General features: G+C 41.8%; 1 protein-coding gene across 1 annotated transcript in view; it reads left to right on the forward strand.

Moving 5' to 3' along the window:
• Positions 1-13,058, forward strand: part of ABCA4 (ATP-binding cassette, sub-family A (ABC1), member 4) — a 246,946-nt gene that overhangs the window by 130,565 nt on the left and 103,323 nt on the right. The window contains exons 14-16 of the mRNA XM_006882479.1: positions 452-674; positions 3,915-4,136; positions 7,525-7,729. Of these exons, the coding sequence (XP_006882541.1) occupies positions 452-674; positions 3,915-4,136; positions 7,525-7,729 (650 nt within the window). The remainder of the gene's footprint in view (positions 1-451; positions 675-3,914; positions 4,137-7,524; positions 7,730-13,058) is intronic.

Genomic DNA, 13,058 nt, shown 5'->3' on the forward strand with positions numbered 1-13,058 from the left:
GAATCTTCCTCTTTGTTCCCGACTTTTGCATTCCAGTCACCCATTATTATCAATGCATCTTGGTTGCATGTTCGATCAATCTCCGATTGCAAAAGGAATATATGATTCCTTTATATGGCATTGTATATATGATAGCAGGCATATGTATGACAACAATCTGAAAGAAGGGGTCCATTGTAGGAGGTCTTGGGGAAGGGGGATGGGAGGGGGAAGAAAATATCCAACACTGAAAAAAAATTAAAATGAAACATTTTAGATGTTTACAAAAATAAAGGAGAGGGGAGGGAACAAAAAATCTACTACTGCTTTGCTCTAACTAAAAAGGAAATCTTCAGAGCAAAAGTATAACGTATGAAATCATTCATGCCCACTAAATGTCCATTAGAGATTTTTCTGGTTTCTTTTACATGCACCTGGGTTTTTACTATTCTAGTTTGCCCTCTTTCTTCAGATTTATGATCATCCTGAATCGATGTTTCCCTGTCTTCATGGTGCTGGCCTGGATCTACTCTGTCTCCATGACTGTAAAGAGCATCGTCTTGGAGAAGGAATTGAGGCTGAAGGAGACTTTGAAAAATCAAGGTGTCTCCAATACAGTCATTTGGTGTACTTGGTTCTTAGACAGCTTCTCTATCATGTCAATGAGCATCTTCCTCCTGACAATATTCATCATGGTAAGTGAGTGAGATAGAGAAGACCCTAGAAAACCCTGCATAGCTTTATCCTCTTCACATTCCATATGATTAATTATCTGACTACTGTGTAACATCATAGCTGTCTGCATTTTTTTAGCTAAACAGAAAACATTCATAGACACAAAAACTCTCAAGGAATTACTTTATCATAAAACTCTAATCCCTTCTACATAATGTTTATCATTCCTTGAATTCTGAAGAAGCTGAATCACCAGAGGCTGGTTCTATGTTCAGAGGAATTCTGGCTTTCCAAATACAGAAGTAATGGGTAAAAGGAGTGTTTATATGAGATTTCTGTCCCAATACTCAACAAAGTTAGAATGTAGAGTGATCCTTCTCAGTAATAGCATTATCATCGCCACATAATCCATGGCTTCCACCAAGAATATTCTCTTGCCTTCGAAATCTCCAGAACTCCTTTTTTTAAAAGGCTAGAATTTAGCATCCATCCTTTTACAGTGATACTAAGTTTTTATGGCTACAGACAGCATGTGTGAGTTCATGCTCTATAAACATGCACCTCCTTGGAAATACAACTTGGTTTCACAAATACACTACAATCCCATATTTTTAGCTTTTTCACAGTAGATAATTTATTGTGTCTGTCGACTCATGTTATTGTTGTTGTTCAGTGATGGAAACATTGCCTTGTGCCGTATTGCTCTTACTATCTCTATTGCTCGTACTATCTCTGCTATACTCAAGCTCATTGTTGTGGTCGCTTTTACTGTCTTGTTGTGAATCTCCCTCTCTTGGATGTGAGGACAATCTGGCTGTGACATCTGTCACCCCGTTGATCTCCAGGGTTGATTCAGCTGTTCTGGCTGGCTAAAGAGGGTGTCCCCTTCCTCCCTCACCAATCCATGTGCGTCCCTCCTGAAGCTGCATGCTTGGTTGACGAGGACCACCATCTCCAATGGGAGAATCTTTCTCTCTTTGGTGACTCTATTTTTCCTAGCATGAGGTATTTTTCCAAGGACTAGACCCTCCTGACAACGTACCCAGAGTGTGTGCAACAAAGCTTCACCATCCTTGCCTCCAGGGAGCACCATGATTACACTTCCTCCAGACAGATATGTTAGTCCTTTTGCAAGTTCACAGTGTATTCAACATTCTTCACCAACAGCACAACTCAAAAGCACTGATTCTTCTTCAGTCTTCCTTATTTATTGTCAAACTTTCATATGCAGATGAAGTAATAGAAAACACATCATAGCTTGAGTTGAATGATAAGGACATACATTTAAATAGATTTTGAAATATTTTTTTTGGTACAATTTACTTAACAAGCTCCTGATACCATCTCATCAGGTTTCTTATTTTTCTTTTTTAATTATCTTAAGTAGCCCTCTTTGCTGATTAAAATGCATGATGATCCATAAAACTCTAATTAATGCTTCCCATCCCACCCTGGACCACACTTAGTGCTGACATGATCTAGGAATTTTATAATACGTATTTGTCTAACAAATACCCATTTATTTGTAGCAGAATGACCAAGTCTGAAGGGGCTTGTTTATTAGTGTTGCAGTGAGTTTTGACCTTAGCCAAACTTTGTGCTAAGGCCCTTTTACAATCAGTGCTAATGGTCCCTCTACTTAAGCAATCTTATTCTTACCTGAATAATGGCACTGGAGCCATTATGAGGGGAGAAGCTGAGTTCCTTGTCTTCCTCTAGGGGTCATGGGTTCCTTTCCATCCTTTGGTCTCTTGCTTTCCTAAGTCCTTGGAATTAAAGAAGCCAAAATACATAAACATCTGACTTGCAGTGGCCATGAGACTTTGCCTGACTTGACCTGGAGCTCTGTCTTCATTGGGACACTACGACTTCAAAGCATTTAGGACGTGAGGCAAAGAAAGTTTCTTGCGCAAAGGAATTTCTCTTTGTGGGAACTGGAACATTGTTCCACTAGGGGCGGAAACAGAGTTTTCCACACGAAAATAGGATATTCCTTTGAATGGCTTTCCCATCTTTCCTTGTTCCTTCCTCCCACCTCAGCCGTGCAGGAAAGAAACTGGAAGCAGAGACAATGGGACAGTTCTATTGCTATCCATGCTGCTGAAACAACAAAGAAAAATGGTCATTATAGGAAGCCAAGGTGTGCCTGACATTTGTACCTTGTTATTGTTATGCGCCATTGAATCAGAACTGACTTATAGTTGACCCTTCAGTAGGTTTTCAGAGACAGCAAGTCACACAGGAGGAAATTGTCCATCTTTCTCCTGGGGAGCACCTGGTGAATTCAAAACGCATTTCCCACTTTCTTAATTCACATTTTTTTTTCATACATACAATCATTCTCACGCATTATATTTTATAAAATTAATCACCATTGGACTGTGCCCACCATTACCCCATGTTTTCAAGTCCTCACCAGACCTTTCCCACTCCTTCTACCCACCAAATTATGCAACCCTGTGATTTCATCCCTGCCTATCCTCACCACTCTGCTCCTACCCTTCCCACTTTGGATCTCATTTGTGTTTTACTAGTTATCCTTCTTTTTATAATAATGGTCTTATGCAGTATTTGTCCTTATGAGACTGAGTTCACTCAGAATAATACTCCCAACTTTATATAATAAAGTTCCTTCCAAGTTACGTAGTATTTTTCTAAATCATTGCTCCTGCCTCATAGGGTTTTTAAAGGGTGAAATCTTTATGGGAGCAGATTGGCAGATCTTTTTCCTTTGGAGTCACTGGGTGGATTTGAACTGTCAATCTGTCAGCAGCTAAATGCTTAACCACTGCACTACCAGGGCTCCTCCAGTGACTGATAAAGACAACAGGAGGGGATAGTGCTTGGAAAGGGATACCATGCTGGGAAAGAGGTGGGGCAGAGAAAAAGAGGAAGACCCTTAGCAAGACAGACTGATACAGTGACTGTAGCTGAGATTGGGAGGGGATGACCTCAGACAGGACAAGGTTCAGATCTCTTGTTCAGAGAATCACTATGAATCTTATTCCACTTAATTGCACCTAACAATAGCAACAACAATATGGTATATGTCCCAGGAAAAATGGTTTTTGTAAGAGACTCGAAGAATGGTGTCTCTAAATACAGAAATTTAGCCACAACCAGTGGGTTGGTGGGAGAGATCCTTCCATGACAAAAGGCTTCTGGGGGCCCTAGGATCACTGCTCAGAGGTCACTTCTGCATGTGATGCTGCCCCTACATGTGGGAGGGAGTTACTGACCTGTGGCCTCTTTGGTTTCAGCATGGAAGAATCCTGCACTACAGCGACCCATTCGTCCTCTTCCTGTTTTTGCTGGCCTTCTCCACCGCCACAATCATGCAGTGCTTCCTGCTCAGCACCTTCTTCTCAAGGGCCAGCCTGGCGGCAGCCTGCAGTGGAGTCATTTATTTCACTCTCTACCTGCCACACATTCTCTGCTTCGCCTGGCAGGACCGGATGTCCGCTCAGCTCAAGATGGCTGCGGTGAGGGTTGCCCTGGCATGTGATGCTTTTTTGTCTGATAGGCCCATTCTATAGGGCTGGCCACTCTCTGAGGAGGCACACTTTGCCTCCTGATATGAGGACAAAGAATTAAAAGTCACAGGAGCAGAAACAGAGAGAAAGACCTTCACCTGGAGGGGCCTAACAGCCCTCACCCAACTTGACTGATGAATCTGTCCTAGATCGTAATTGAAACATCAGTTCAGGTCACGTGTCCTTTTGCTTATCCACTGATGACCAAAAGGGCATGGCATTCTCTTTTCCAAAGGTTTGCCAAAAATGAGACTGTTCTGTCCTGAAAGATGTCTCCATGAATTAAGTATGGTTTCTTGGACTAGGGTAACTCTGTAAGTGTCTTTAAAACGTTTAGCCAGTGTAGGCAGAAAAGGAAAGGAAGATGACCCAGTCAGCACAGGACCAGACCACAGAAGAGGACTCTGGGGCTTGGCTTGTGGTTGCTGAAAACTCTGTTAGTTCACAGTTCCTAAGCCAATAGCACCGTCTTCTCTCTAATTATTTTCAAATGAGTCATGACCACCCTCTCATTGACACCTGCTAAACAGCCTCCAGATCAGTTGTTGTTGAGTTCATTCCAACTCATGGCAGACCCACGTATGTCAGGGTAGACTGTGCTCCACAAAATTTTCAATGACTGACTTTTCAAAAGTAGATTGTATTGCCTAAGGACTCCCCAATCCCCTATTTGTCTTCAAGAACCTCCCTTTCTTTCTCTGCTGTTGTGTGCCTTTGAGTTGGAAACAACCCATAGGTGACCCTCCAGTGGGTTTTCAGAGGCAGTTAATTGTATAGAAGAAGATTGCCCACCTTCTCCTGTAGAGCTGCTGGAAGATTTGAACCACATGCCTTGGGGATTGCAGAATAGTTTCTAGCCACTAAGCCATCAGAGCTCCCTCCTTCCTCTCTGTTGTGTTGTTGTTATGTGCCACTGTCACCTGTGACTCATAGTGACCCTATATGTACACTAGCTCTGAATCTTACCCTATCCTGAGCCAATCTCCTCATCTCCAAAAGACCTAATCCCATTTTTCCAGTCACTGAGTAAATTCATCTCATTCTGGGTCTTCTCCTGTGCTTTCCCTCCACCCTTCCAAGCATGATGTTAATTTCTAAGAACTGGTTCCTCTTGGCCACATGCCCAAAATAGGTGAGATAGAGCTTCAAAATTCTTGCCTCCAGGGAGCAGTTTAGTTTCATCATCTCTAGGACAGACCTGTTTGTTCTCCTGGCAGTCCAATGTATGTTCAATATTCTTCTCCAGCACTACAACTCAAAGGCATCAATTCTTATTCTATCATCCTTAGTCATTGTCCAGTTCTCTGATGTATAGCAAGTAATTGTGAAGAGCATGGCTTGATTCAGATGCACCTTAGTTTCCAGACTGAGATCATTGCTCTAGATAGGTCCCTGACAGGAGACTTTTTCCTGATGCAGTTCGGCTTTTGATTTCCTAACAACTAGTACCAAGGGTATAATTAATTGTGGAACCAAGCAAGCTGAAGCTGAATCTTCATCTCTTTTCTGTCTGTCATGAAGCTGCCAATTGATCCAGTGGTGAGAATCTGTTTTCTTGACGTTGAACTTCAATCCATACTGAAGAGAACAGTCCTGGACCTTCTGCAGCAAATGCCTCGTATCTTCCTCAGTTTCAGCAAGCAAAGTTATGTCATCTGCATAACGTATAACGCAGGTTGTTGATCAGTCTCCCTCCAGTCCTGATGCCACATTCCTCCTCATTTACACATCCCTCTCTGCTCAGTGGAATCAAGAAAGGGCTGCCATATGCCTGTGGTTAAGGAAAGATCTAGGTCTAACATGCTGTCATGACTCAAATGTACTTGACTCCAGAATTGCCAAGGTGTTTGCATTTTTTTCCCATCTGTTAAATAAGAAAATAATAACTGCCATTTGTAGTGCCCAATTTTATAAAATAATCACAGTGAGCTGGCCAGTAAGAAATCCTATGGTTCAGCCTCGGAGCAGAGCTGGGCTATCGGAACAATTTTGGTAATCACCAGGGAGAAAGTCAATAGGTCCTTAGAGGCTACAGCCAGCTCCATGAGTGAGTGGGTGTAACAAAAACAACTGTGTGAACCTGGACTAGGCTGACATAATATTTTTAAAAGTTTTCATTAAGGGAGCTCTGGTGGCTTAGTGGCAAGAAGCTGCACTGTAATCCCAGAGGTGCGCGGTTCAAATCCACCAGATGCTCTGCTGGAGAAGGAGGGACAATCTCCTCCTATACCAGTCAGATCCAGTTTGATGATACACACACACAAAATAATAATAAAATTTTTAAAAATTACATTTGCATTAGAATAAAGGTAGAGAATCCCTTTTTGCTGCAGAGGAGCATTCTGAACATCTTCATGACTCTACCAAACTACAGAGAAACCTCTGAGCAGAGGAAATGTACACAGCAAATCTCTGCATTTAGTGATTTCTGCCAAGTCAGTGGCCACATATGGGAACTTGGCTGATGAAGTTGTGCTTCAGATCCCTTTCTGTACCACATCTATTCCATTTGCTTGTTTTCGGCACAGAAAATGACTATCCCTCATCTTGAGATAGGGAACTCTGGTGACATAGTCCATAGGGAATTGCACTGTTAACCCAAACATGGCACCATCGTTGACGTTATAATCTACCAGTGACTCTATGGGAGAAAGATGATGGCCTCTGATTTACAGCCTCTGAAAACTCACTGGAGGGTCAACTGTGCATCAGTTCTAACTCAACAGCAATGACTTTTTTGAAGAGTCTTGAGGTAGGGCAGGGTGGTAGACAATGCAAAGTGAGGCCTTTCCAACTTCTGTTACAGATACCAGGTTCAGGAGCGGTGGTAGGGGGAGTCTTGGGGTGATCCCTTCCTAATCTCCTGGCCTGTCCTAGAAAATTGATGACCTTCATGAACTTTTCAAATGGAATTTCCCGAAGCATCTCATGTCAGCATCTTTGTTCTGCCAAGAATGTGGGATCTTAAGAAAGAGTCATGATGGAGGGAAAAGAGGGAGGAAGGCGAGAACACAAGGGGCTGTTTCCCATGGGTGTGTTGTGCTGGGTGGCGTTTCTGTGTCTTCCTCATTACACTCTAGCTCAACTATGTTCCACTGAAGAAGTGAGAGGTGGCCAGGTAGGTATTGGGTAGGGTCCCTGAGACCTGAAAGATGTTTCCAGAATTCTCTTTCTTTAGGAAACTCTCTCAACCTCTCCCTGTGGTGAGTGGGCTTACACTCAGGTACAGCATGGACCCTCTTTTGCCTCTTCACCCTATCTTGTAAGCTTCTAGAAGCTGCTATGTTGAGTGAAAAACCCTCTGCTCAGCTCTCAGAAGCCTTGTGTCCCACTGCAGAGCCTGCTATCTCCTGTGGCCTTTGGGTTTGGCACCGAGTACCTGGTTCGCTTTGAAGAGCAAGGCCTGGGGCTTCAGTGGAGCAACATTGGTAACAGTCCTATGGAAGGTGATGAGTTCAGTTTCCTGCTATCCATGAAGATGATGCTCTTTGATGCTGCTCTGTATGGCATATTTGCCTGGTACCTTGACCAGGTGTTTCCAGGTGAGCCTCTCCCCCAGACAATTGGGTCCTACAGATCCTTAGGCCAATTCCAATTGCCCTAGTCCATCCTCATTCTAATTAAAATTTCTAAGTACTTTGAATTTGTATTCTCAGAACCACATTTGAAAGTTAAAAAAAATCCATCCGCAAATCCCATTGGCTCTACTCCAGACTTTCATCCAGAATCCAGTCTCTTGTTAGCACTTGCGCCACTGTCTCCACAGCCCAAGACTCTTGTTTTTCACTGTCCATTCAGAGATAGATTCTTTATAAATCTAATTCTGCTCATGTCAGCTCCTGTTCAAATCCCTCCAATTAACTTTTTATCTGGTCATAGTAAAATTCAAGGTCTTAACCCTGGTTTTTGACATGCACAAGAGCTCACCTCCGACTGTTTTCCTCACCTCATGTCCTTCTCCCTGATGTTTCCGTGTTCCAGCTGCATCAGCCTCTTTACTGTCCTTCAGCGCACCAAGTACATTTCCTCTTCATGGTCTCTCCATTGGCTGTCCTCACTGGCAGAGGGACTCCTGCCCCCTCCAAACTACAGACTTGTTTCCTGTTCAGATGTCACCTTATCACTGGGCTTTTTCCTGACTAGAAATATCTAAATCTCTATCCTTGTATAAATAGCATCCCTTCAGTGCTCCTATCCCCTTACCCAACTCCATTTTGTTAAATACTTATGACCATCACAGATTTTGTCCTTATGTTTATTTATTGATGGTCTCCCTCAAGAGAACATGAGCTATACACTTGGTTGTTTCATCCTCTGCTATATGCCCATTACCTGGAATGTTGTTATATGTGGTGTTGTTATATGCTGTTGAGTTGGAAACTCATTGTTGTGTTTTTAGACAACTCTTAGTGTGTTTTTAGAGATTTTAAATCGTAGGAGAGGAGGATGCCCAACTTTCTCCCACAAAGCAGCCCGTAGATTGAAACTACCAGCCTCTGAGTTGACAGCACAACTTACCACTAGGCCATAAGAGCTCCCTACTGCCTAAAATGGTGTCTGATATTTGGTTGTCATTAAGTAAGTGTTTAATTAATCATAGCCAAGAAATTCCTATGAAGCATTTCTACTATGTAACAAATGAGGTCATCATAAATTAGAATCATATCAACAGTAATTAACAACAACAACATGATATAACATGGAAAGCTAAATCATGGATCAAAATTGCACACTTTTATAGAATTCTTGCAGAAAATTATATTTCTCTTCAAATTAGCATTCCTGGAAGCAAAGATCTCTCCAACTTGCATATTCTCCAAATCAACCATTATGTGTTCAGGCTGTAATGGGCTGCTTTCCATCTTATGGCCAGAAGCAGGGAGGGGAATAGGAGGCTGGGCCTGGACTTTGAGAAAGGGTGAATTCAAGACATCATCTTAACAATCTCAGAGTAGGAGGAAGAATGTTGGACTGATATTCAGAAGGCATAGATGGAGATCTTCTCCATGTAACAACCTTGAGCAATACACATGACCATTATCAAATTTTGTTTCTTCTTTCTCACTGAGTCATTGAGGGGAGAGAAATTAAATTAATATTTCTATTTATGCCTTTCTCTAGAGATTTCTTTTAGCCAAAAGCTTTAACTTGTTCAGCAGCCATTCATGTGGTATCACTTCATGTTGAGGACTCAGCAGAGGCAGGTTCTGGGAATAGAGGGGTAGACAAGCTGTCCTAGGCCTGCTCTTAAGGAGCCTATGATCAATCAGGAGAGAGAACCATTAAACACATAATTCTCTTTTAAACAAATAAAGATGTTTATGGCTTAAGTGTTCCCACAAAATCAACATTTTTCACATCAAGGGAGCTGAACTATAAACTTTGAGTTTTGCTCCTGAAACTCAGGTGGAACCAGCAGAGTGGAATGTTTAAGAAAAGTAATATTGGAACCTGATTACCCAAGTTCAAATTCCTACACCTCTATTCAATTAGCTCTGAACTTGAGCAGATTATCCAGCCTCTGTGTATCTCAGTCTCCTTATCTGTAAAATAGTAAGAGTACTACTTATCTCCTAAACTTGTTTTGAGGATTTGATCATTTAATGTAAGAGAAGTGCTTATAGCAATGATTGACATAGAGAGAGGACACAAAGAATGTTAATGATTGTCAACTTGTTTTGAGGATTTGATTATTTAATGTAAGAAAAGTGCTTGTAGCAATGATTGACATAGAGAAGGGACACAAAGAATGTTAATGATTGTCATTATTTTTTTTATTATTATTTTTATTTTATTATTTGTGTGTACCGTCAAATCAGATCTGACTGATACAGGAGGGGATTGTCCCTCCTTCCCCTGCAGAGCATCTGGTGGATTCGAACCGTGCGTCTTTGGGATTGCAGTGCAGCTTCTTGCCACTAGGCCACCAGAGCTCCCCCGATTGTCATTATTAATAGTGTTATCTGGCAACTCTGATGGCTTAGTGATAAGGAGTTTTGCTACCCACTCTTAGGCAGACAATTTGAATCCACTAGCTGCTCTGAGGGATAAAGATGAGCAGACTCCTCTCATGTGATCTACAGCCTCTGAGGGATGAGCTGTGAGGTCATTACAACTAAATGACATGTAACAACAACATTAGAAAGGCACATAATTTAATTCTTTAATAAGACTTTATTTATTTATTAAAAAATTGTCATCTAAGATTATTATTAGTGTTAGACCAACATAGAAGCTTTGTGCTGAGGCCTCTTCTTAGCCCTTGAAAGCTCCACCTTGAAACTGAAGAAGCCACCTGGGTGTCTACACTATGAGCAGTGATGACATACGCCTTTGAGGTTGTGCCTTACTTCCTCATCACTGGGGGAATAATTTATGATGTTATTTCAGAACCTCCAGATGTTGACAGGTGAACATGGACATCAGAGCCCAGTAGTTTTCTTTGTCTGAAGAGTAATATAGATAATGTACTATGGAAAGACTTGTGCCCAGCCTCCTGGGAGGTTTAGATCTCATAATGTTAGCATGATCTAATGCACCAGACATTCTCAAACCCAGTAGGTTTTGTTTTCTGTACATTGGATTTGTCTATGTCCTACTGAGTCTCTACAGCTAGAATATTCATGGAAATGAAACTGCTGGCCAGCTGATGGGTTAGAGTACCCTTTGAGAGGAAATCCTTGGATCCTGGATTTGCTCCTGTTAATGAAGTTATAAAGGCTGCACCAATCCTTAAATATGCAGTGTGAAAAGGATAGGAAAACAGCAGTTAAAGAAGAATCTAGTGAAAACATATTGTTGTTGTGTACCATCAAGTTGGACCTAACCATAGCTGACCCTCCAGTGGATTTTCAGAGGCAGTTAATCACACAGGAGGAGATTGCCCATTTTTCTCCTCTGGAGTAGCTGGTGGATTTGAATCACATATTTTTGGGTTATTAGCACAACTCCTTACTACTAGGCCAACAGAACAGGCTGTTGTTGTTATGTCCCGTTGAGTTGCTTGCGACTCATAGCGACCCGATGTACAACAGCTCTGAATCCTGCTCTATTCTGAGCCAACCTTATCGTCTCTGACAACCCGACCCCATTACCCCCCTCACTGAGTCAATCCATCTCATCAAAGGGTCTTCCTCTCTTGTGCTGTCCCTCCACCCTACCAAGCCTGATGTCCCTCTCCAAGGTCTGGTCCCTCCTTGCAACATGTCCAAAGTATGTCAGAGGGAGCTTCAAAATCCTTGCCTCCAAGGAGCAACCTGGTTTCACCCTCTCCAGGATAAACTTGTTTGTTCTCCTAGCAGTCCATGGTTTATTCAATACTCTTCTCCAGCAACACAACTCAAGGGCATCATTTCTCCTTTTATCATCTCTAATCATTGTCCAGCTTTCTGATGCATAGCAAATAGTTGCAAAGAATATGGCCTAGGTCAGGTGTACCTCAGTCTCTGGACTGAAATCGTTTCTCTTTAGTTGCTGGAGAGGTTCCTGACAGCAGACTTTCCCAATACAATTTGTCTTTTGATTTCCTGACTACTGGTACCAACAGTGTTAATTGTGGAACCAAGCAAACTAAAGCTGTTATCAATCTCAATCTCTTCACCATCTATCATGATGCTTCCATTTGACCCAGTGGTGAGACTCTTTGGTTTCTTGATGTTGAGCTTCAATCAATATTGAAGGCTGAAATCTTTGACTTTCTGCAGCAAGTACTTCAGGTCCTCCTTAATTTCAGCAAGCATAGTTGTGTCATCTGCACAATGCAAGTAGTTAATAATCTTGCTCCAGTGCGGATGCCACATTCCTCCTCATACTGCCCAAGCTCTCAGATGATCTGTTCTGCATATAGATGGAAAAGGTATGGAGACAGGACACATCCCTGGTGTACACCCTTCCCAATTTTGAACCATTCAGTGTTTCTTTGCTCTGTTCTAACAAGTACAGGTTTTGCATGAACACCATCAATTATTCTGGAATTCCCATTATTCTCAGAGTCAACCACAGTTAGTTGTGATCCACACAGTCAAAGGCCTTTGCATAGACAATGAAATACAGATAGACATTCCTCTGATACTATCTGCTTTCAGCCCAAAACCATCTAGCATTATATATAATATCCCTAGTACCACGGCCTCTTCTAAACCCAGCCTGCACATGTATCTTTCATTTGCTCCCTTCTGTAAAATGCTTGTTTGTCAGATGCTGTTCTAATTAAAACAGACTAGAAAGAAGTATTTCCCATCCACTTATGAAATAACAGGCCTTCGAAAACCTTATGTACAGTAGACCACACTTAGACTAGCAGACATGGCAACAGAGGCTGAGCTCTCAAATATGGAAACACAAAAGAGGAGGAACAGTTGGAAGCAGACACTAGTGATTGGAATGTAGAATGTGAGAATTGTGAATGTAGGAAAACTGGACATTGTTAAGAAAGAAATGGAACACATAAATATTGACATACTAGGTATTGTCAAAATGAGATGGATTGCCTGTGACATTTGAATCAGACAATTATAATGATCTTCTATGCTGGGAATGAAAAGGTGAGGAAAAATGGGGTTACTTCAATAGTTAAAAAAAGTCATTTTTAGATCCACCTAGAGCCAAAAAGGAGGAAATAGAGGATTTCTACCAACTTTTACAGTTAGAAATCAATTGAACATGCAATCAAGAAACATTAATAACGGAGCTCTGATGGCGTAGTAGCAACAAGCTGCCCTGCAATCTCAGAGGTATGCGGTTTGAATCCACCCGATGCTCTGCTGATGAAGGAGGGGCAGTCTCCTCCTGTGCTAGTCAGATCCAATTTGACAGTACAAACACACAAAAATAATAAAATAAAATTAAAGACAATTTTAAAGAGAAGCATTA

This window comes from Elephantulus edwardii, unplaced genomic scaffold (genome assembly GCF_000299155.1).
Source record: "Elephantulus edwardii isolate Elephantulus edwardi_28Jun2011 unplaced genomic scaffold, EleEdw1.0 scaffold00020, whole genome shotgun sequence".
NCBI classification, from domain to species: domain Eukaryota; kingdom Metazoa; phylum Chordata; class Mammalia; order Macroscelidea; family Macroscelididae; genus Elephantulus; species Elephantulus edwardii.